Genomic DNA, 25,434 nt, shown 5'->3' on the forward strand with positions numbered 1-25,434 from the left:
CTTTGTAAGTATATTGATTGATCGGTGAAGAAACAAACAAACAAGCTCCTTCATGGTGAATCAAGTGTGTTTCGCATTCACATACTACCAACACAAAACAGAAGAAAAGCAAATTCAACTGAGTTTGTACTATGTTGCATGGCATACATCCATCTCTTTCTGTTGTGCATGATTGAACCTATATTTATTTATTTATGCACATTTATGCATATGAACACGCTAAGCTTAGCTAGCCAGGAGATATACCATATATACGCACTGGGAATTAAGCAGAGAAATTAATAAATAAAACCGTGTGCGTGCGTGCGTGTGGGATCCATCTATATGGACTGGAGTTGCCAACCGTGTCGTGCTGCATCCATTCCATGGCAATGGCAGCAGGCATGCACACCATCCATCCATCTATAGTTGTGTGCTAAGCTAGCTGTGGATTCCTCACTGCCTGCCTTATTTGGAGGGAGGGAGGGAGGGAGCTAGGTTTTTAATATGCTACTCCCTCAGTTCACATACTATAAGATGTTCTAACTTTTTTCAGAATCGGACACGACACGTTTTAGTGTGTTTATTATTCACTCATTTCAGTCTGTATGTAATACACAGTAGAATAAAACATATTATATTTGTGAACCATGTTATCTGGCGTCCATCAGATTTTTGGCATCTGCCAGTGAACGCCGTCCCCACCATTGCAAGGATCTCAGCGCAGGGCCGATGCCAAGTTCAGATTTTGAAACTAGTTTGCTATAAGATAAAACCAAGCGAACATTTTATTTCTCAAACGCCCCTGTGCACTACACTTGCTAGCGGCGTGAGCTTGCACATGGAAGACTTGGGTTTGAATCCCAAGCCCTCCTTTTTTGACTTTTTTTACCATGATGGAATTTTATGTTTTTTTGGCTTAGGTACATGGCAAATTTTCTAGAAAAAAAAGCAATATTGCAGTTTATAAATTTTAGAAATACGTCACATTGCAATTAAACATTTTTTCACAAGTCAAGTTTGTTTTTGTACATGGCATTTTTTATTTTAAGATATGACATGTTTATTATTAAGAGACGACATTTTTTATTATTAAGAGATGGCATTTTTATTATTAAAAGATGGCATTTTTATTATTAAAAGACGGCATTTTTATTATTAATAGACGTCATTTTTATAATTAGGAGACGGTATTTTTTATTATGAAGAGATGGAATTTTTTATTATTAAGATATGTCATTTTTATTATTAAGATATGACATTTTTTAATATTAAGAGATGTCATTCTTGTTATTAAGAGGTGACATTTATACTAATAAGTGATGGCATTTTCTAAATATTATTATCCAAATAAAACATTTTTTATCTACAGGATGGTAGTTTTAAAGTTTAGCAACAAGGCAATGATATGTTTCCTAGATCACACGACCTCTTTATGTTTTATCATACTTATTGTAAATTTATAAATTAAAGTAATGTCAGTTTTATAAAGTAGCATGACATTTTCCGTAATTTGTATCAGGGGCAAAATTGTTCTCTACAAGATGGCATTTTTTATATTAATTTCTTTTACATACATCATACACATCTTTCTTTTTGACATTTTTTTATTTTTTTGTAGAAAATAAAACGGTCATTGGGCATGGAGGCCTAGAGGCCCATGGGGGAAGCTAAAGAGGGCCTTTGTGGGCTGGTTCGCTCGATACTTGTTGCATGATTGAGTAGTGATACCCCTCAAAAAAAAAAGAGTAGTGATGGATGCAGACAATCACAAGCCTACTTTGTTTATAGAAAAGAGAGTATAATTTTTGATCCCTAACTGTTGTAGGAATCTATTGTGGCCTCCTCTTATGTGTCATTTGCCGTCTATTCCCTCTGTCCGGATTTATTAGGCCTCCTCATATTTTGAGACAAAGTTTGACCTAACCATACATTTGCATAATAAAATATAAGTTATACATCAAATAAATGGTATTATTGAAAAAATCATTCGAATATGAAATATAACAATATAATTTTATGACATAAAACTTATATTTTGTAAATTAAATCGATGGTCAAAGTTTAGACAAAAATACAAATGGGTCTAATAAACCCGGACGGAGGTAATAATGCACTATTTTAGTATAATGTTGTTTGACTCTTTATTTTTTTAAGGGTAAAACTGTCGATCTATTGATAATCAATCATGATAGTACAATGAACACCAGAGAGGTAACAAAATTTCAGGGCCAGTGGATGAAGCTTGGTTCTAAATCCAAATAAACACATGCTTTTTATTTCTTTTTATTTGTTTACTGAGTGTCTTGTAAAAAAAGACTTGGCAAATACCTATTTTCCGAGTGTTTTCAAAGTCCCTACTTTGTTGAGTGTAGTACTCAGCAAAGTGACGTGAAGTTTCTATTTGCCGTGAGATACTCAGCAAAGACCTTGTTTGCCAAGAACCCCGTGAAAAATCACTCGGCAAACAGCCCAACACTCTACATATAACATTTTTGCCATAGTGTATACATAATTCACATGAGTGACAATCTATGGAAAGAGATGATATATTTTGTAAAATTAAATTTAGTTATGCTCATTGAATCTTGGCCAGAAGTAATTGACTCGACCGGCCAACTAATCCCCTCTTGATTGTAAATATGTGTGTTGCAATAAACGCTGATGATGAAAGCTTCCCCAATTCGAATTCACATTGCCCTGCTCCAGAAAAAATGTTCACAGTGCACCCCAAACCAGTATGCCCGCTTAGGATTCTTCTGGAAGATTATTGCTTCGAGTTGCTTCTCGTCCCGGTAGCGCATACACACATGATTTCATTTTATTCCTTCGAATTATTCCGCTTCCAGTTTCGTTCAAATGAAACCATCCAAAGAACCTCAGGCCCGGCACAGATTATTTCAGCATCCTTAAACGTCTAGTCTAGAGGAAAAAATACTGCATTCTCTGGCATGTCTCTTTCCTTTGGAAGAGAGAGATCAGCAACTGCAGCTCAATGGTTGAAGCTTCGAGTACTAACTTTTTCTCGTCAATTTTAGAAAGATTACTTCACCTTTCTCCAGTAACACCCTGTTTTTTTTGCAACTGAGAGTTGGAGCACAGCCAGTCTTCTCCATTGTTGACAAGATATTGTCTGCCCCTTCCAGCAACCCTCCCTTTATGAGATCCAGTAACACCCTGACCACATGTTTTTTGGCAACTGAGAGTTGAGAGCACAGCTAGTCTTCTCCATTGTTGACAAGATATTGCCTACCCCTTCCAGGTTGAGATACAGGTTGACCAGAAGGTCACAAGACTAACAAAATAATCAACTCATGCGATTTCCACAACAGAAAGCCAAAGAATAATGCAGTATTTATTTGGTTTCAGAGACAAGCATTGTGTTTCAACCAAAGGAGCTACAGACTATGTGTAATGTGTGCATCCATTGGAGGCCTCCAGATTGCACAACTTTTTATCTAAAAAATTTCTTCAAGGTAATCGCACAACACCCTAGAATGCACCAATGTTTGAGATGAGAATCCCGATGGCAGTACAGCACTGATCCTTCACGCTCTGTCTTGGTAAAGAAAGCGAAAGAAGCGCATGATGCACCGGTGTTTGAGATGAGAAGCAAGACTGTAAATGAAGCCTATGGTCAACGGATGGTTGTATAATCTGTAGAGGTTTTGGCATGAATCAATTACAATGTAAATTTTGTAAATAAGTATCATGATGATGACGATGAAAACTGCTGACACTTGAGTTCAAAAATTACAATGCCCTTGCTCCAGAAGGAAATTTGCATTGCCTCCATTTGGTTTGAAGTTTACTATCAAGGATTACTAGCTTTAAGCTTGTAACAAGTTCTGCACTTTGCTGACCGACATCTGTAAGGCTCAAGAGTGATAAGAGAGTATTTTTTTCGGATCACCCTTTTGAACCACGTTTAAACACCTTCTGAACCATGTTCTTCTTCCAGTTTGTACACACGACAATCATAACTCTAACAAGAGTGGATCAAGCATAATTGTATACAGGAAAAACTCCACTGTCATTTACTGCAACCAGAAACAACAGCATGATGTAGCTGGTTTACAAGAAGTACACAGAGACTGTTAACTTTTTTTTTCAGAGAAAAACTCTAGTTTATGCAGCGTTGTAAAGCAAAAAAGAAAAAGGAAACCAAAGATCCAGAAAACATTTATCAGAGCCAGGTTTCGATCCTGGGACCTGTGGGTTATGGGCCCACCACGCTTCCGCTGCGCCACTCTGATTTGTTTGATTTTCAGTTGCACCGCTCTTGTATTTCAACGCTTGCTGATTAACAGCAAAAACTCTACTTTCTGGCATGCCTCCTTCCCTGGGAAGAGGGTCAGCAACTGCAAACTCAATGACTGAAGCTTCAAGTACAAAATTCTTATCATCAATTTCAGAAAGATAACCTCCGGCCCTGATTATCACACCTTTCTCCAGTAACACCGTGGCCACAAGATTTCGCAACTGAGAGTTGAGAGCACAGCCACTCTTCTCCATTCTTGAGAAGATATTGCCTGCCCTTTCCAGCAACCCTCCTCCAATGAGATGGTCACAAGTATAATAAATACTTAATTCCTGTGATTTCCACAACAGCGAACCTGAACAAGAAGCTCTCATGTTCTCTTGGAAATGCATATTTTGCCAGATAGTTCCTTGCGCTCCTTCCAAATAATACACTATTTATTTGATTTCAGAGACAAGCATTGTGTTTCAACCAACGGAGCTACTTTCGCGCATTGACTGACCATGACCATACAGAATACGTGCGATGTGTGCATCCATTGTTGGCCTCCAGATTGCAGAACTTTTTATCTAAAATTTTGCCTTCACAATAATCACATAACGCCCTAGAAGGCGCCATGATAAATGTTTTTGAGATGAGAATCTCAATGGCAGTACAAAACTGATCCTTCATGCTCTGTTCATCTTCCCTTTGATACCTCTAGCTGGAGCAGAAAAAAAGCATAGACAATGAATTAAGGTAAATATTTCTTACTGGAGAGGTCCAGGCATCTGCAATGTATTTTTACAGTCAGCATTTCCTGGGACTAGCTTAGCGCTTCTCATCTTCAAAACATGCTTAGCCTGAACGTAACCAGGATATCACTGCTGAGAAATTGGGTTTAAATGCAATGGTTGCTGAAATTTACAAATGCAAGCAATTAACCTAGAGGAACCTAGCTTTCCGTAACATTACAAAGAGAGAGATCATAGGTTAGTTGAAGTTTTAAGAGTGAACATAATAGTAACTATCATCAACAGAGAGAAAATGCAGTGCATCAACCATCTGACAGTTGTTAAACAGACTGTTTTATATCCGGTTTGTGTTGCACTCCTTGGTCATGCCTTCTTGTTGCATAAATGCATAAACACCGAGGTTGGCTATTCCCAGAGGCAAGTAGCCAAGTACTTTGCCACAAACTTGGATGCTCATAAATATGTAATGTGTGACACATATCCAAACTTTCCAGATCAGAGTTACGCTTTCTTCATCACAAAAAGGGGGGAACTCATATGACCCTCAGGCCTCAGGCTTGTTATTTTAATTTACCACCTTGTTTTTCAGTAGGAAGTTTCAAGTAGACTGTATCAATTGTCAGCCTAACTCTGAGGAGGCTGGTACTTTACTGGAAGCAACTCTACATGCTCTCTTAGTTTCCCTTCCCCTGAGAAGAGAGATACTATTAACGAAATCGTTGAAGCTTCAACTGACAGCTGTTTAGCATCAAGTTTAGCGAGATAAGTTGCAGCCTTTACAACTGCACCTTTTTCCAGCAACGCCCTGACCACCTGATTTAGCAGACTGGAGTTGGGAGCACAGCCAGCTTTCTCCATTACCAAAAAGGTATCATCAGCGTCTGCCAACAACCCTTCTTTTATGAAATTTGTCATCATTAAACTGTAAGTCACAACACAAGGCACCAATCCGATGGCTGATATAGTAACAAACAAATCCTTGGCTTCTTCAATTCTCCTAGTTTTAAACATTGCAGAAATCATAGTATTGAGTATCATGACATTAATCTTCACGTTCTTAGCACGTAATTCCTTGAACAGCTCTATTGCTTCATCAGTGTAATTGTTTTTACAAAGTCCACTAAGAACTATGTTGTATGTGTCAACGCCCACTGGTATGCCACTTTTAATCATCGTATCGAATTTTTGCTTTGCAGAAACTGGTCTCCCAGAGCAAAACAGCCCATCAAGTATAATGTTGTACATAATAGTAGTGGGCTTAACCCCGCTGAGTGACATTTCCCTGAAAAGACTCAATCCATCGGCGATCCTTCCAATTTTACAGTAGCCATTAAGAAGTGTACCATACGTAACAGCAGTAGGTTGGAGGCCAGCAGATTTCATAGCATCGAGTACTCTCAGTGCTTTCTCCACCTTGCCAACAAGGCAATATCCATCCATAAGTGAAGTGTACATAATAGCATCAGGCCGCTGACCAATACCGACAATGAAGTCAAACATATCTTGTGCCTCCATTACCTTTCCTTCTTTGCACAGGTTGTTTATTACAGGATAGAAGAACACACTGTTAGAACACAGACCTCTATTAATTGCTTCAGAGATCAATTCCTTGGCTTTCACAAAATCACCATGAGAGCAAGAACCCAGAACCAGGCATTGGTAAACAGCTTTGTTAGGTGAAACTCCTTGATTGACCATCTGATTAAATATATCCATAGCAGCAGCCATCTTACCCATTTTGCAAAGTGAATCCATTACTACTACATAGTCAACTACATTTGGGTTTACTCCTTGTTGCCTCATTACTTCGAACATGTGCATAGCCTTATCCATCAGTCCACGTTTAGCATATGCATTGATCAGTATGTTGAAAACATGGTGGTCAGGTACGATACTATTCCGTACCATCGAATTGAAGAGATCAGTCATATCATCGAAGCATCCTTCTTTCGCATACCCATTAAGCATAGTAGAGTAGGAGAAAATATCAGGTTTGTGGCCCTTTGCGGCCATGGAGTCAAAAATATCTCTAGCTTCCTTTGTCTTTCTATGCTTGCAAAGGGAATCAATAAATGAGTTCAACGTGACAGAATTTGGTCGAACACCAGCACTTGCCATTTGTTTGAATATCCTAACTGCTGCTTTCCACTGACCCGAAGTGGAATATCCATGGATCAGACTAGTATACGTAATGATATTGGGTACAATGCCTTGATCAACCATTTGCCGAAGGACCACTTCTGCCTTGTCCATTGCTCCGGACTTGCTTAGTGCGTTGATAAATGAGCTGTAGGTCACCACATCAGGTTGAACTCCCAGGTTGATCATCTCACGGTAGAGATTGCACGCTTTCTCCACTTCACCTTGTTTCAAACAGCCGTTGATTACTATGTTGTACGAGACGACATCAGGCGCACAGTCTAGTTCGGGCGTACGGTGGAGCAGCACGTCCAAAGCCTCATTTGTACGCTTGGACTGGCAGAGCCCCTTGAGGAGGTTGTTGAAGGAGGTGACATTCAAGCTCAGCCCCAACCCGAGGAGGCGGCAGAAGAAGGCAAGCACCATGTCCGGGCGGCCTGCGCGGCAGCAGCAGTCCATGAGGATGGAATAGGTACAGCACGTGGGCGACACCACCCGTGCACCAGCGCCTCGGGACATGCGGTTGAAGAGGGCGACAGCAAGGGCAGGGCCATTGCTGCAGGCAGCTGAGGGCCGTGCACGGGCGAGTGTGGCAAGAAAGTTATTCAGCCCGCCTACTGGGAAGGCGGCAGCTTGGCCTAGCAATTCGTCGAACAGGTGGTGCGCGTCCTCCTGGCTTAGTGTTCCGGCGCGCACACGCTCCGTGGCAGCAGCCAAGGCGGCGATAGGGGCTCGTGGTTTTCCTGAATAAGCCTTGAAGGAGTAGGACAGGCGGGCGGTTGGCATTGCTGGCCGTCTCCAGCGGAGCTCGGCGCGCCAGTGCCGCGGATCTCGCCCTATGGGGAGGCTGAGAGACCGTGCGTGCGTCCCCTGACGAGGCGCTCCGCGCTCGGGTGGTGTCACTCGGCGCGCGCGCAGCAACCAGCCTCTCGGGGGAACCGGTAGCCGCCGCCGGCGCGGGTTTCAATCACTGCCGAACGCGCTCAGCAGCGGTGAAGAGGAGGCCCCGGCGCCCGAGCGGAAAGCACGGGAGGAGCAGCGCACCTCCACTGCTCCTCCGTCGACGAGGACGGGAACGCAGGAGGCCGGACTGGTGGGTCTGGCCGCCGGCGAGCGGCTGACGAGTGTGGACTGGAGAGGAGGAGGGAGGACTGGGGAGTGGGGAGATGAATCTCTATGCCGTTGGATCATTCCTCAGTCTAGACGGCACTTCATGATTCAGTATTCTTTTCTCTTCACGGATGGCAAGCTTCGTTCAATTTTTTCCCTTCGAAAAGGATCCAGACACGTCAAGATAGCAAAAATTATACATACACAGTCAAAAAATAAAAATTATACCGAGGTCCCGGGACCATCGAATGAGTCATTGACGCGTCAGAGTCGGCCTGACCTTGTCGATGACAGCCGAAAAGTCTTAGTACACAATCCCCTAAAAACTAACACCCGAAAACCACAGTCTTCATCGTTGAACCCTTGAATCGGTCTGAAGTGTCTGACTGTCACGAATGTGGGGCGAGAAACGCTAACCTCGCAGTACCAAAGAGCTGCCAGAATCTACATCGGACTCGTCGTATCTGTTCTCATGGATGAACTTGAGGAGGATCGAAATGTTGGAAATATGCCCTAGAGGCAATAATAAATTGGTTATTATTATATATTTCCTTGTTCATGATAATCGTTTATTATCCATGCTATAATTGTATTGATAGGAAACTCAGATACATGTGTGGATACATAGACAACACCATGTCCCTAGTAAGCCTCTAGTTGACTAGCTCGTTGATCAATAGATGATTACGGTTTCCTGACCATGGACATTGGATGTCGTTGATAACGGGATCACATCATTAGGAGAATGATGTGATGGACAAGACCCAATCCTAAGCATAGCACTAGATCGTGTAGTTCGTATGCTAAAGCTTTTCTAATGTCAAGTATCATTTCCTTAGACCATGAGATTGTGCAACTCCCGGATACCGTAGGAATGCTTTGGGTGTATCAAACGTCACAACGTAACTGGGTGACTATAAAGGTGCATTACAGGTATCTCTGAAAGTGTCTGTTGGGTTGGCACGAATCGAGGCTGGGATTTGTCACTCCGTGTAAACGGAGAGGTATCTATGGGCCCACTCGGTAGGACATCATCATATGCGCAATGTGACCAAGGAGTTGATCACGGGATGATGTGTTACGGAACGAGTAAAGAGACTTGCCGGTAACGAGATTGAACAAGGTATAGGGATACCGACGATCGAATCTCGGGCAAGTACAATACCGCTAGACAAAGGGAATTGTATACGGGATTGATTAAGTCCTTGACATCGTGGTTCATCCGATGAGATCATCGTGGAACATGTGGGAGCCAACATGGGTATCCAGATCCCGCTGTTGGTTATTGACCGGAGAGTCATCTCGGTCATGTCTGCATGTCTCCCGAACCCGTAGGGTCTACACACTTAAGGTTCGGTGACGCTAGGGTTATAGAGATATTAGTATGCGGTAACCCGAAAGTTGTTCGGAGTCCCGGATGAGATCCCGGACGTCACGAGGAGTTCCGGAATGGTCCGGAGGTAAAGAATTATATATAGGAAGTGCTATTTCGGCCATCGGGACAAGTTTCGGGGTCATCGGTATTGTACCGGGACCACCGGAAGGGTCCCGGGGTCCACCGGGTGGGGCCACCTGCCCCGGGGGGCCACATGGGCTGTAGGGGGTGCGCCTTGGCCTATATGGGCCAAGGGCACCAGCCCCAAGAGGCCCATGCGCCAAGAGAAGAGAAAAAGGGGAGAGTCCTAAAGGGGGAAGGCACCTCCGAGGTGCCTTGGGGAGGATGGACTCCTCCCCACCTTGGCCGCACCCTTCCTTGGAGGAAGGGGCAAGGGCTGCGCCTCCCCCCTCTCCCTTGGCCCTATATATAGTGGGGAAAAGGAGGAGCAACCATACCTAAGGCCTGGCGCCTCCCTCTCCCTCCCGTGACACATCTCCCTCCTCCCGCAGCGCTTAGCGAAGCCCTGTTGGAATCCCGCTACTTCCACCACGCCGTCGTGCTGCTGGATCTCCATCAACCTCTCCCTCCTCCTTGCTGGATCAAGGCGTGGGAGGACGTCTCCGTTCCGTACGTGTGTTGAACGCGGAGGTGCCGTCCGTTCGGCGCTAGGATCATCGGTGATTTGAATCACGACGAGTACGACTCCATCAACCCCGTTCACTTGAACGCTTCCGCTTAGCGATCTACAAGGGTATGTAGATGCACTCTCCTTCCCCTCGTTGCTGGTTTCTCCATAGATAGATCTTGGTGACACGTAGGAAAATTTTGAATTTATGCTACGTTCCCCAACAGTGGCATCATGAGCTAGGTCTATGCGTAGATTCTATGCACGAGTAGAACACAAAGTAGTTGTGGGCGTTGATTTTGTTCAATATGCTTGCCGTTACTAGTCTTATCTTGATTCGGCGGCATCGTGGGATGAAGCGGCCCGGACCGACCTTACACGTATTCTTACGTGAGACTGGTTCCACCGACTGACATGCACTAGTTGCATAAGGTGGCTAGCGGGTGTCTGTCTCTCCTACTTTAGTCGGATCGGATTCGATGAAAAGGGTCCTTATGAAGGGTAAATAGCAATTGGCATATCACGTTGTGGTTTTGCGTAGGTAAGAAACGTTCTTGCTAGAAACCCATAGCAGCCACGTAAAACATGCAAACAACAATTAGAGGACGTCTAACTTGTTTTTGCAGGGTATGCTATGTGATGTGATGTGGCCAAAAGGATGTGATGAATGATATATGTGATGTATGAGATTGATCATGTTCTTGTAATAGATGATCATGGAGCCCCAAGATGGAGATCAAAGGAGCTACATGATATTGGCCATATCATGTCACTATTATTTGATTGCATGTGATGTTTATCATGTTTATACATCTTATTTGCTTAGAACGACGGTAGTAAATAAGATGATCCCTCATTAAAATTTCAAGAAGTGTTCTCCCCTAACTGTGCACCGTTGCTACAGTTCGTCGTTTCGAAGCACCACGTGATGATCGGGTGTGATAGATCCTTACGTTCACATACAACGGGTGTAAGACAGTTTTACACATGCAAAACACTTAGGGTTAACTTGACGAGCCTAGCATGTGCATAGACATGGCCTCGGAACACAGAAGACCGAAAGGTCGAGCATGAGTCGTATAGAAGATACGATCAACATGAAGATGTTCACCGACGTTGGCTAGTCCGTCTCACGTGATGATCGTACACGGCCTAGTTGACTCGGATCATGTAATCACTTAGATGACTAGAGGGATGTCTATCTGAGTGGGAGTTCATAAGATGAACTTAATTATCCTGAACATAGTCAAAAGATATTCGCAAATTATGTCGTAGCTCACGCTATGGTTCTACTGTTTAGATACGTTCCTAGAGAAAAATTAGTTGAAAGTTGATAGTAGCAATTATGCGGATTAGGTCCGTAAACTGAGGATTGTCCTCATTGCTTCATAGAAGGCTTATGTCCTTAATGCACCGCTCGGTGTGTTGAACCTCGAACATCGTCTGTGGATGTTGCGAACATCTAACATACACGTTTTGATAACTACGTGATAGTTCAGTTAAATGGTTTAGAATTGAGGCACCAGATATGTTTTGAAACGTCGCGAAACATATGAGATGTTTCGAGGGCTGAAATTGGGATTTCAGGCTCGTGCCCACGTCAAGAGGTATAAGACCTCCGACGATTTTCTTAGCCTGCAAACTAAGGAGAAAAGCTCAATTGTTGTGCTTGTGCTCAGATTGTCTGAGTACAACAATCACTTGAATCAAGTGGGAGTTGATCTTCCAGATAAGATAGTGATGTTTCTCCGAAGTCATTACCACCAAGCTGCTAGAGCTTCGTGATGAACTATAATATATCGGGGACATGTATGATGATCCTTGAGATGTTCGTGATGTTTGACACCACAAAAGTAGAAATCAAGAAGGAGCATCAATTGTTGATGGTTGGTGAAACCACTAGTTTCAAGAAGGGCAAGGGCACGAAGGGATACTTCATAAAACGGCAATTCAGCTGCTGCTCTAGTGAAGAAACCCAAGGTTGAACCCAAACCCGAGACTAAGTGCTTCTGTAATAAAGGGAACAACCACTGGAGCAGAATTACCCTAGATACTTGGTAGATTAGAAGGCTGGCAAAGTCGATAGAAGTATATTGGATATACATTATGTTAATGTGTACTTTACTAGTACTCCTAGTAGCACCAGGGTATTAGATACCGGTTCGGTTGCTAAGTGTTAGTAACTCGAAATAAAAGCTACGGAACAAACGGAGACTAGCTAAAGGTGAGATGACGATATGTGTTGGAAGTGTTTCCAAGCTTGATGTGATCAAGTATCGCACGCTCCCTCTACCATCGAGATTGGTGTTTGCGTTGAGCATAGACATGATTGGATTATGTCTATCGCAATACGGTTATTTATTTAAGGAGAATAATGGTTACTCTGTTTATTTGAATAATACCTTCAATGGTCTTACGCCTAAAATGAATGGTTCATTGAATCTCGATCGTAGTGATACACATGTTCATGCCAAAAGATATAAGATAGTAATGATAGTACCACCCACTTGTGGCACTGCCACGTAAGTCATATCGGTATAAAACGCATGAAGAAGCTCCATGTTGATGGATCTTTGGGCTCACTCATTTTTGAAAAGTTTGGGACATGCGAACCATGTCTATTGGTATATATGCATGTAGAAACTCCATGCAAATGGACCGTTTTGTACTCACTTGATTTTGAATCACTTGAGACATGCAAATCATACCACATGGACAAGATGACTGAAAGCCTCGGTTTCAGTAAAATGGAACTAGAAAGCAACTTGTTGGAAGTAATACATTTTGATGTGTGCAGTCCAATGAGTGCTGAGGCATGTAGTGGATATCGTTATGTTCTTACTTCACAGATGATTTGAGTAGATGTTGAGTATATTTACTGGATGAATCACGAGTCTGAATTATTGAAAGGTTCAAGTAATTTCAGGGTGAAGTTGAAAGATCGTCGTGGCAAGAGGATAAAAGATCTATGATATGATCATAGAGATGAATATCTGAGTTACAAGTTTGGCACAGAATTAAGACATTGTGGAAATTGTTTCACAACTAATACAGCCTGGAACACCATAGTGTGATGGTGTGTCCGAACATCATAACTGCACCCTATTGGATATGATGCATACCATGATGTCTCTTATCGAATTACCACAATAGTTTATGGGTTAGGCATTAGAGACAACCACATTCACTTTAAAAAGGGGCACCACGTAATTCCGATGAGGTGACACCGTATGAACTATGGTTTAGAGAAACCTAAGCTGTCATTTCTTAAAAGTTTGGGGCTGCGACGCTTATGTGAAAAAGTTTCAAGCTGATAAGCTCGAACCCAAAGCGGATAAATGCATCTTCATAGGACACCCGAAACAGTTGGGTATACCTCCTGTCTCAGATTCGAAAGCAATAAGGGATTGTTTCTAGAATCAGGTCCTTTCTCGAGGAAAAGTTTCTCTCGAAAGAATTGAGTGGGAGGATGGTGGAGACTTGATGAGGTTATTGAACCGTTACTTCAACTAGTGTATAGCAGGGCACAAAGAGTTGTTCCTATGGCACCTACACCAATTGAAGTGGAAGCTTATGATATTGATCATGAGACTTCAGATCAAGTCACTACCAAACATCGTAGGATGACAAGGATGCGTACTACTTCAGAGTGGTACGTAACCCTGTCGTGGAAGTCATGTTGCTAGACAACAATGAACCTACGAGCTATGAAGAAGCGATAGTGGGCCCGGATTCCGATAAATGGCTCGAGGCCATGTAATCCGAGAGAGGATCCATATATGAAAACAAAGTGTAGACTTTGGAAGAACTACTTGATGGTCGTAAGGCTGTTAGGTACATATGGATTTTAAAAGGAAGACGGACAATGATGGTAAATGTCACCATTAAGAAAGCTCGACTTGTCGTTAAGATGTTTTCCGACAAGTTCAAGGAGTTGACTACGGTGAGACTTTCTCACTCGTAGCGATGCTAAGAGTCTGTTGGAATTATATTAGCGATTACTGCATTATTTATGAAATCTTGCAGATAGGATGTCAAAACATTGTTTCCTCGACGATTTTCTTGAGGAAAGGTTGTATGTGATACAACCGGAAGGTTTTGTCAATCCTGAAAGATGCTAATAAGTATGCAAAGCTCCAGCAATCCTTCTAAGGACTGGAGTAAGCATCTCGGAGTTGGAATGTATGCTTTGATGAGATGATCAAAGATTTTGGGTGTATACAAAGTTTATGAGAAACTGGTATTTCCAAAGAAGTGAGTGGGAGCACTATAGAATTTCTGATGAATATATGTTGTTGATCGGAAATGACGTAGAATTTCTGGAAAGCATATAGGGTTATTTGGAAAGTGTTTTTCAATGGAAAGCCTGGATTAAGCTACTTGAGCATTGAGCATCAAGATCTATAAGGATAGATCAAAACGCTTAATAGTACTTTCAAATGACGAAGGACGAAGATCAAGCTCGACCGCGGCAGAATAGAGAGAAAGGACGAAGGTCGTCCCCTATGCTTAAGACATAGGCTCTACAGTATGCTATGCTGTGTACCGCACCTGAAGTGTGCCTTGCCATGAGTCAGTCAAGGGGTACAAGAGTGATCCATGAATGGATCACAGGACAGCGGTCAAAGTTATCCTTAGTAACTAGTGGACTAAGGAAGTTTCTCGGTTATGGAGGTGGTAAAAAGAGTTCGTCGTAAAGGGTTACGTCGATGCAAGCTTAACACCTATCCGGATAGCTCTGAGTAGAGATACCGGATGCATATAATGGAGCAACAATTTAGAATAGCTCCAAGTAGAACAGTTATTTGGAATAAGCTCCAAATAGAGCGTGGTAGCTACATCTAGGAGATGACATAGAGATTTGTAAAGCACACACGGATCTGAAAGGTTCGGACCCGTTGACTAAAACCTCTCTCACAAGCAACATGATCAAACCTAAAACTCATTGAGTGTTAATCACATAGTGATGTGAACTAGACTACTGACTCTAGTAAACTTTTGGGTGTTAGTCACATGGCGATGTGACTTGTGAGTGTTAATCACATGGCGATGTGAACTAGATTATTGACTCTAGTGCAAGTGGGAGACTGTTGGAAATATGCCCTAGAGGCAATAATAAATTGGTTATTATTATATATTTTCTTGTTCATGATAATCGTTTATTATTCATGCTATAATTGTATTGATAGGAAACTCAGATACATGTGTGGATACATAGACAACACCATGTCCCTAGTAAGCCTCTAGTTGACTAGCTTGTTGATCAATAGATGGTTACGGTTTCCTGACCATGGACATTGGATGTCGTTGATAACGGGATCACATCATTAGGAGAATGATGTGATGGACAAGACCCAATCCTAAGCATAGCACTAGATCGTGTAGTTCGTATGCTAAAGCTTTTCTAATGTCAAGTATCATTTCCTTAGACCATGAGATTGTGCAACTCCCGGATACCGTAGGAGTGCTTTGGGTGTGCCAAACGTCACAACGTAACTGGGTGGCTATAAAGGTACATTACAGGTATCTCTGAAAGTGTTTGTTGGGTTGGCACGAATCGAGACTGGGATTTGTCACTCCGTGTAAGCGGAGAGGTATCTCTGGGCCCACTCGGTAGGACATCATCATATGCGCAATGTGACCAAGGAGTTGATTACGAGATGATGTGTTACGGAACGAGTAAAGAGACTTGCCGGTAACGAGATTGAACAAGGTATAGGGATACCGACGATCGAATCTCGGGCAAGTACAATACCGCTAGACAAAGGGAATTGTATACGGGATTGATTAAGTCCTTGACATCGTGGTTCATCCGATGAGATCATCGTGGAACATGTGGGAGCCAACATGGGTATCCAGATCCCGCTGTTGGTTATTGGCCGGAGAGTCATCTCGGTCATGTCTGCATGTCTCCCGAACCCGTAGGGTCTACACACTTAAGGTTCGGTGACGCTAGGGTTATAGAGATATTAGTATGCGGTAACCCGAAAGTTGTTCAGAGTCCCGGATAAGATCCCGGACGTCACGAGGAGTTGCGGAATGGTCCGGAGGTAAAGAATCATATATAGGAAGTGCTATTTCGGCCATCGGGACAAGTTTCGGGGTCACCGGTATTGTACCGGAACCACCGGAAGGGTTCCGGGGGTCCACCGGGTGGGGCCACCTGCCCCGGGGGGCCACATGGGCTGTAGGGGGTGTGCCTTGGCCTATATGGGCCAAGGGCACCAGCCCCAAGAGGCCCATGCGCCAAGAGAGAGAAAAAGGGGAGAGTCCTAAAGGGGCCTTGGGGAGGATGGACTCCTCCCCCCCTTGGCCGCACCCTTCCTTGGAGGAAGGGGCAAGGGCTGCGCCTCCCCCCTCTTCCTTGGCCCTATATATAGTGGGGAAAAGGAGGAGCAACCATACCTAAGGCCTGGCGCCTCCCTCTCCCTCCCGTGACACATCTCCCTCCTCCCGCAGCGCTTAGCGAAGCCCTGTTGGAATCCCGCTACTTTCACCACGCCGTCGTGCTGCTAGATCTCCATCAACCTCTCCCTCCTCCTTGCTGGATCAAGGCGTGGGAGACGTCTCCGTTCCGTACGTGTGTTGAACGCGGAGGTGCCGTCCGTTCGGCGCTAGGATCATCGGTGATTTGAATCACGACGAGTACGACTCCATCAACCCCGTTCACTTGAACGCTTCCGCTTAGCGATCTACAAGGGTATGTAGATGCACTCTCCTTCCCCTCGTTGCTGGTTTCTCCATAGATAGATCTTGGTGACACGTAGGAAAATTTTGAATTTATGCTACGTTCCCCAACACGAAACTCGAAAAACCAACTCGAAGGTGAGACACCGTCATCCGCCAGTACATCATCCCTATGAGAAAATAGCCTAACCTAAATTACTACCTGGAGCTAAGGTATTGGGATTTCCCTCCCTACCATCGGCTGCCAGAGTGGCAGACAGAGGGAAGGAGAATCCACGGGCGGATCAGTGGAGCCAGAAGGGATTGAATAAGTAGCTGCGGTCGCTTGCCTGGAGCGAAAATAGCCAGCTTTGTTCATTTGTAAATATAGTCACATCATCCACGACGCTTGCGAGAATAAATCTAAAGGATAATCGTCCCAAATACAAGAAATAATATAGGTTAGTAAATAAACTTAGCTAACTGTGGATGAATTGATTTGCTTCTTGGACGCAGTGGCTAATAACTATGTTCCCAATGGACAATGACCAATGTTGGCACAATTACTAGTTGATTCACTCCACCACACTTCTTCACCAGTGCATGCCCTGATTACACATAAAGAATCAGCTTCAGCTTGCATGTTCTTGCACCCCATGGAACTAACCAGTAGAAGTCCCATTGCATTGCAGTCGCATTTGTTGTTAAGGCACACGATGCACGACCATGTGAGAGCAGGTGGCCGCAATAAAATTCCCATTTGAGTCCCATAGAATGCCTCTCGTCGCTCTGACCCCTTTCTCTTCATAGAATGTTGCATCGACCAACTTCAGGAATCTCGCATCATGTTTACTCCATTCCTGGTTAGTTGGTCTAGGAGTTCTATGATACACCAGTACACAGTTTGATGCAAAAGTGAATATGGAAAACGACATGTTTGCCGTCACTGAGACACGTTCACTAAGAACATGAGATGTTTGATAACATCGAATTTTTGGAGTCGCTTCCAAACCTCTTGTGCTGGCTGACATAAGAACATGAGATGTTTGATATCTTGTGAAGCATTGATTACAAATAGTACAACTACCATTTAGCCATATGAGGATTTGCCAAGATCACCTTGACCAGAAGTCCGGAATAGCTCTATGTAACACCTTCCAACAGAAGATTTTCACTTTTGCCTGTGGTACATTCTCTGTTTTGAACAAGGTTCGACACCGACGAACCAACTCCACTTGAAAGCATTATCAGATTTTCGAACTGGTGGTGACACTCCACCTAGCAGGCCGACCTGACACTAAATGTGCCAATTCTCGTAAAGTACCATGCTATGAAATCTTCAAAGCAGTTCGTGATCTGCATGATGCGACATGCATCCAACGTTTTAAATATACTACGAACAAGGCCTTCATCCCATGTCCCGGTCTCAGGCATGATAAGATTAGAAACTTTCTGAATGACACTTGTGCCTCGTCTCATCATTTCCTTCCTGATCGGGCTAGAAGGAATCCAAGGATCCAACCAATGTTTATACTACTATACTACCATCTTCAATCCTCCAAATATAGCCCCGCTTGAATGTTTGAATGCATGCATACATGCGTTACCAGGTGAAAGAAGAACCCTTTTCAGGACACGCCTTAAGAATATGACATTTGGGGTCATACTTTGTTTTGAGCACTCTTGGAACGAGTCTGGTTCCATGATTTATCATACATTTAAACGCATAATGTATTTAAAAATGGCTGTCATGTATCTTCAAAATTATTTATTGTGTATTTCAAATATATTCATCATGATTTTCAAAAAGGTTCATTGTGTATTTAGAAACTATATTTCACCTGGTATTTAAAAAATGTTCATCCTATATAAAAAAATTATCATGTTTTTTAAAAGGTCTATCATGCATTTAAAAATTGTTCATCGCGTATATAAAAAATGTTCAACATGCATTTAGCAAATATATATCATGTATTAAATAATGTTCTTCGTCTATTTTCTAAAATTGCATTGTGATTTAAAAGTTATTCATCACCTATTTTATAAAATGTCTGTCGTGCAAGTACTCATCGTGTATCTTTAAAAATGTTTGTCACGTTTAAAATAATGTTCATCATGTTTTATAAAATGTTCATACTTTTTATCAAATGGTTATCACCTACTTTGGAAAGTGTTCATCATGTTTTTAGAGAACAAGTTAGATGTCTGTGCGTTGCAAGAAAAGCAAAAAAAAAACTAGAAGTGGCGGCATTTTTGTAGAGAGGAAGCACAAGTGGATTTGAATATGACACTTAGATTTGTCGCCTTTCGATTTTTGCAATTTTAGTATTCATTCTTAATTGTGAAATTTTCTCAAAACCACCGGGGACCTTATAACACTTTACCATCGGTTTTGTGTTGTACAACACATAGCCACATGTTTTGGGCTAACAAGTTGAGACCTAGCTGACACCAAAATTGGCAACTTGGGCCCATATGTCGGGTCCGGCAACACCCCTGCACATGGATCTCAGCACAAGGCCGATCACACTTCAAATTTTGAAACTAGTTCGCTATAAGATAAAAGCAAGAGAATGTTTTATTTTTCTCAAAACACCCATGCACACTACACTCGCTAGCCGCGTGAGCTTGCACATGGAAGACTTGGGTTCGAATCCTAGACCCTCTTTTTTTGCCCTCCCTTCTTTTACCATGATGAAAATTTATGGTTTTTTGGCTTAGGTACATGTCATTTTTTCTAGAAAAAGAATCTACATGGCAGTTTATAATTTCTTGAAATACGTAACATGGCATTTTAAACATTATTTTCACAGTCAATTTTTTTTGGTACATGGCAATTTTTATTATTAAGAGATGGCATTTTATTATTAAGAGATAACATTTTTTATTATTAAGAGATGTCATTTTTATTTGTTTTTAGTTATTAAGAGATATTATTTATTATTATTAAGAGATGGTATTTTTATTATTAGGAGATTACATTTTTATTATTAAGAGATGGCATTTTTTATTATTAAGTATTGCCATTCTTAATATTAAGAGGTTGCATTTTTATTAAGAGATGGCATTTTTCTAAGTTTTTGTTTTCCAAATAATACATTTTTCTCTACAGAATGGCAGTTTTAAAGTTTAGCATGGCAATTATATTTTTCATAGATCACACGACCTTCTTTATTTTTTATCATACTTATTGTAAATTTATAAATTAGAGTAATGGCAGTTTTATAAAGTAGCATGACATTTCATAATTCAGATCAGGGGCAAAGTTGTTTCGTATAAGATAGCAATTTTCTGATACTGCTTTTTTTTTACATACATCGTGCAAATCTTTCTTTTTTACTTTTTTTTTAAATTTTTGTGTGAGATACTCAGCAAAGGCCTTGTGTGCAGTTTGCCGAGAACCCCGTGAAAAATCACTCGGCAAAGAGCCCGACACTTTGCATGTAACATTTTTCCATACTGTATAGATAATTCACATGAGTAACAATCTATGGAAAGAAATGATATATATTTTCAAATCAAATTTAGTTATGTTTATTGAATCTTGGCCAGAATTAATTAATCTTTACTTATTAATTGTAAATATGTGTGTTGCGACAAGCGATGATGATGAAAGCTTCCCCAATTCGAATTCACATTGCCCTGCTCCAGAAAAAACGTTCACAGTGCGCCCCGAACCAGTATGTCCGCTTCGGATTCTTCTGGAAGATTATTGGTTGGAGTCGGTTCTTGTCCGGTAGCATACACACAAATTAAACCGTCCAGAGAACCTCAGGCTCGAGACAAATTATTACAGCTTCCTTATAAACGTCCAAAGGAAAAAAAAACGACTATTTTCTGGCATGTCTCCTTCCTTTTGAAGAGAGAGGTCAGCAACTGCAAAGTCAATGGCTGAAGCTTCAAGTAGTAAATTCTTCTCATCAATTTTAGAACGATAACCTCCGGCCCTGATTACATCACCTTTCTCCAGTAACACCCTGACCACATGTTTTTTTGCAACTGAGAGTTGAGAGCACAGCTAGTCTTCTCCATTGTTGAGAAGATATTGTCTACCCCTTCCAGGTTGAGATACAGGTTGACCAGAAGGTCACAAGACTAACAAAATAATCAACTCCTGCGCTTTCCACAACAGAAAGCCAAAGAATAATGCAGTATTTATTTGGTTTCAGATACAAGCATTGTGTTTCAACCAAAGGAGCTACTTTTACACCTACTGGTATTGACTGACTGGCTGATCATGACCATACAGAATATGTGTAAATGTGTGCTTCCTTTGGAGGCCTCCGTATTGCACAACTTTTTATCTAAAAAATGTCTTCAAGGTAATCGCTCAACAGTCAACACCGTAGAATGCACCATGACAAATATTTCTGAGATGAGAATCCCAATGGCAGTACAGCGCTGATCCTTCATGCTTTGTTCATGATTAGTCAGTTAGTCAATACAATGAATAAACGTAAATATTTCTTACCGGAGAGACCTAGGCGTCTGCAATGTATTTTTACGGTCAGCAGTTCCTGGGAGTAGCTTAATGCTTCTCATCTTCAAAACATGCTTAGCACAGAACATCAAATTACTAACTAAAGTGCACTAGCACAGGCAACTAGATTTTAGATGAAAACACAGTTCATAACACACTTAACGCTTCACAGAAAAAATTAGCACTACTGTTGAGAGAGGCATAACCGAAAGTAACCAGGATATCACTGGTGACATGCAATGGTTGCTGAAATTTCAAAAATGCAAGCATTTAATGTAGAGCAACCTAACTTTCTGTAACATTATGAAGACAGAGATCATAGCTTAGTTGGAGCTTTAAGAGTGAACATAATAGTAAGTATCATCAACAGAGAGCAAAAGCAGTGCATCAACCATCACACAGTTATTAAACAGACTATTTTATACCTGGTTTGTGTTGCACTGCTGGGTCACGCCTTCTTGCGGCAGGAATGCATAAACGCCAGAGATTGGGTATTCCCAGAGGCAAGTAGCTAAGTACTTTGCCACAAACTTGGATGCTGATAAATATGTAATGTGTGACAGATATCCAAACATTCCAGATCAGAGTTACACTTTCTTCATCACAAAAAGGGGGAAACTCATATGACCCTCAGGAGTCAGGCTTGTTATTTCAATTTACCACCTCGTTTTTCAGTAGCAAGTTTCAAGTATACTCTTTCAATTGTCAGTCGAACTCTCAGGAGGCTGGTACTTTACTGGAAGCAACTCTACGTGCTCCCTTAGTTTCCCTTCCCCTGAGAAGAGAGATACTATTAACGAAATCGTTGAAGCTTCAACTGACAGCTGTTTAGCATCAAGTTTAGCGAGATAAGTTGCAGCCTTCACAACTGCACCTTTTTCCAGCAACGCCCTGACCACTTGATTTAGCAGACTGGAGTTGGGAGCACAGCCAGCCTTCTCCATTGCTAAAAACATATCATCAGCATCTGCCAGCAACCCTTCTTTTATGAAATTCGTCATCATTACACTGTAAGTCACAACAGAAGGCACCAACCCAATGGCTGATATAGTATCAAACAAATCCTTGGCTTCTTCAATTCTCCTAGTTTTAAACATTGCAGAAATCATAGTATTGAGTATCATGACATTAATCTTCACGTTCTTAGCACGTAATTCCTTGAACAGCTCTATTGCTTCATCAGTGCAATTGTTTTTACAAAGTCCACTAAGAACTATGTTGTATGTGTCAACGCCCACTGGTATGCCACTTTCATTCATCGTATGGAATTTTTCCTTTGCACAAACTGTTCTCCCAGAGCAAAACAGCCCATCAAGTATAATGTTGTACATAATAGTAGTGGGCTTAACCCCGCTGAGTGACATTTCCATGAAAAGACTCAATCCAGCGGCGATCCTTCCAATTTTACAGTAGCCATTAAGAAGTATACCATACGTAACAGCAGTAGGTTGGAGGCCAGCAGACTTCATAGCATCAAGTACTCTCAGTGCTTCCTCCACCTTGCCAACAAGGCAATATCCATCCATCAGTGAATTGTACATAATAACATCAGCCCGCTGACCAATACCTAGAATGAAGTCAAACATATCCTGTGCCTCCTTCACCTTTCCTTCTTTGCACAGGTCGTTTATTACAGGATAGAAGAACACACTGTTAGAACACAGACCTCTATTAACTGCTTCAGAAATCAATTCCTTGGCTTTCACAAAATCACCATGAGAGCAAGAACCCAGAACTAGGCATCGGTAAACAACTATGTCAGGTGAAACTCCTTGATTGACCATCTGATTAAATTTGTCCAGAGCAGCATCCATCCTGCCCATTTTGCAAAGTGAATCCATTATAATTTGATAGCTAAATACATCTGGGTTTACTCCTTGTTGCCTCATTACTTCGAACATGTGCATAGCCTCATCCACCAGTCCACGTTTAGCATATGCATTGATCAGTATGTTGAAAATATGGTGGTTAGGTACAACACCATTCTGTAGCATCGAATTGAAGAGACAAGTCATATCATCGAAGCATCCTTCTTTCGCATACCCACTAAGCATAGTAGAGTAGGAGACGATATCAGGTTTTTGGCCCTTTGCAGCCATGGAGTCAAAAATAACTCTAGCTTCCGTTGTCCTTCTATGCTTGCAAAGTGAATCCATAAATGAGTTCAAAGTGACAGCATTTGGTAGAACACCAACACTTACCATTTCCTTGAATACTCTAACTGCCGCCTTCCACTGACCCGAAGCGGAATATCCATGTGCCAGGCTAGTATATGTCCTGATGTTGGGTTCAATGCCTTGATCAACCATTTGCTGAAGGACCACTTCTGCCTTGTCCATGGCTCCGCACTTGCTTAGTGCGTTGATAATTGAGGTGTAGATGACCACATTAGGTTGAACTCCCAGTTGGATCATCCCATGGAAGAGATTGCACGCTTTGTCTACTTCACCTTGTTTAAAACAGCCGTTGATTACGATGCTGTAGGAGAAGACATTAGGCACACAGTCCAGTTCAGGTGTCCGGTGGAGCAGCAAGTCCACCGCCTCATTTGTATGCTTGGCCTGGCAGAGCCCCTTGAGGAGATTGCTGAAGGAGATGACCTCCAAGCGCAGCCCCAACCTGATGAGGCGAGCGAAGAAGGCAAGCACCAAGTCCGGGCGGCCTGCGCGGCAGCAGCAGTCCATGAGGATGGAATAGGTACAGAGCGTGGGCGACACCACCCGTGCACCAGTGCCTCGGGACATGCGGTTGAAGAGGGCGATGGCAAGGCCGGGGCCATCGCGGCAGGCAGCTGAGGGTGGAGCACGGGCGAGTGCGGCAAGAAAGTTGTTGAGCCCGCGTTCCGGGACGGCGGCGGCTTGGCCAAGCAATTCGTCGAACAGGTGGTGCGCGTCCTCCTGGCTCAGCGTTCCCGCGCGGACACGCTCCGTGGCGGCAGCCAAGGCGGCGAGGGGAGCTCGTGGCTTCCGTAAAGAAGCCTTGAAGGAGGAGGCGAAGACGGAGGACAGACGGGCGGTTGGCATTGCTGGCCGTCTCCAGCCGAGCTCGGCGCGCAAGTGCTGCGGGTTGCAATCAATGCCGACCGCGCTCGGCAGCGGCGACGAAGAGGAGCGGAAAGCGCGGGAGGAGCAGCTCACCTTCGTCAATGAGGACGGGGGCGCAGGAGGCAGGACCGGTGGGTCTGGCCGCCGGCGAGCGGCCCCGGAGTCGGCTGACGAGTCTGGAGTCTGGACGGGAGAGGAGGGAGGCCTGGGGGAGATGAATCTGTGCCGTTGGATCCTTCCTCTGGCCTAGACAGGCACTTCATGATTCAGTATTCTCTTCTCTTTACGGAGGATGGCAAGCTTTATTCAACGGTGCGTTCTGCATTTGGCTCACTCTGCTACTCCGATGGGCGCTTCTAAATTTTTTCAGAGCTAATTCCCGATGATGCAGACTTGCAGAGCAAAAAAATAAATAGATAAACAAAAAACGAAGCAACAAATTATCAGAGCCAGGTTTCGATCCTGGGACCTGTGGGTTATGGGCCCACCACGCTTCCGCTGCGCCACTCTGATTTGCTTGTTTTGTTGGTGCAACATGGTATATTATTTATACTGCCTGATCAACAGCATGACCAATGAACACCAGGCCTTACTTCTTAGTTATGTCCCAGGAAAATTCTGCTCTTTCAGCACTGGCAGCTTGTAAACATGATCTTGTAATTTAGCAAACAGATGAAACCTGGCTCTATTGCAAGCCAAACAAAATTATGCAACAAACCCAAACTTACATGATCACCATGTCAATATGCCACTTGAAGCTAGCGCTAACGCAAACCAGCACGGATAGCTGTATAATCCATACAGATTTAGGCGTGCATGATTGTTCTTCCTTGAGTTGAGGCGTGCATGAATTAGAATGTAGCTAAGTAGCTCACAGAAATTTTGCTGGTCTATCTTACAATGTAAAGAAAGCCTATCGGAAAAATCTTATATTTTAAAATTTTATAAAAATTCTGGGTTAGTTTGCAAGCTGAAAAAAATAACTACAGACAAAAATTTCTGTGAAACTTTAGCCATT

The 25,434-nt window shown here is 42.7% G+C and overlaps 2 protein-coding genes across 2 annotated transcripts; both read right to left on the reverse strand.

Moving 5' to 3' along the window:
• Positions 1-4,900: 4,900 nt before the first annotated feature.
• LOC125540172 (protein Rf1, mitochondrial-like) lies at positions 4,901-24,749 on the reverse strand. The gene is made up of 2 exons (XM_048703760.1): positions 21,798-24,749; positions 4,901-4,915 (listed from the first exon to the last, which is right to left on the reverse strand). The coding sequence occupies exon 1, from the start codon at positions 24,393-24,395 to the stop codon at positions 22,071-22,073; it is 2,325 nt and encodes a 774-aa protein (XP_048559717.1). The 5' UTR covers positions 24,396-24,749; the 3' UTR covers positions 4,901-4,915; positions 21,798-22,070.
• LOC125540173 (protein Rf1, mitochondrial-like) lies at positions 5,101-8,293 on the reverse strand. Its single transcript, XM_048703761.1, has one exon. It carries the CDS (start codon positions 7,897-7,899, stop codon positions 5,599-5,601), a length of 2,301 nt encoding a protein of 766 aa, XP_048559718.1. The 5' UTR covers positions 7,900-8,293; the 3' UTR covers positions 5,101-5,598.
• Positions 24,750-25,434: the final 685 nt, after the last annotated feature.

Source organism: Triticum urartu, chromosome 2, assembly GCF_003073215.2.
Source record: "Triticum urartu cultivar G1812 chromosome 2, Tu2.1, whole genome shotgun sequence".
Lineage (NCBI taxonomy): Eukaryota > Viridiplantae > Streptophyta > Magnoliopsida > Poales > Poaceae > Triticum > Triticum urartu.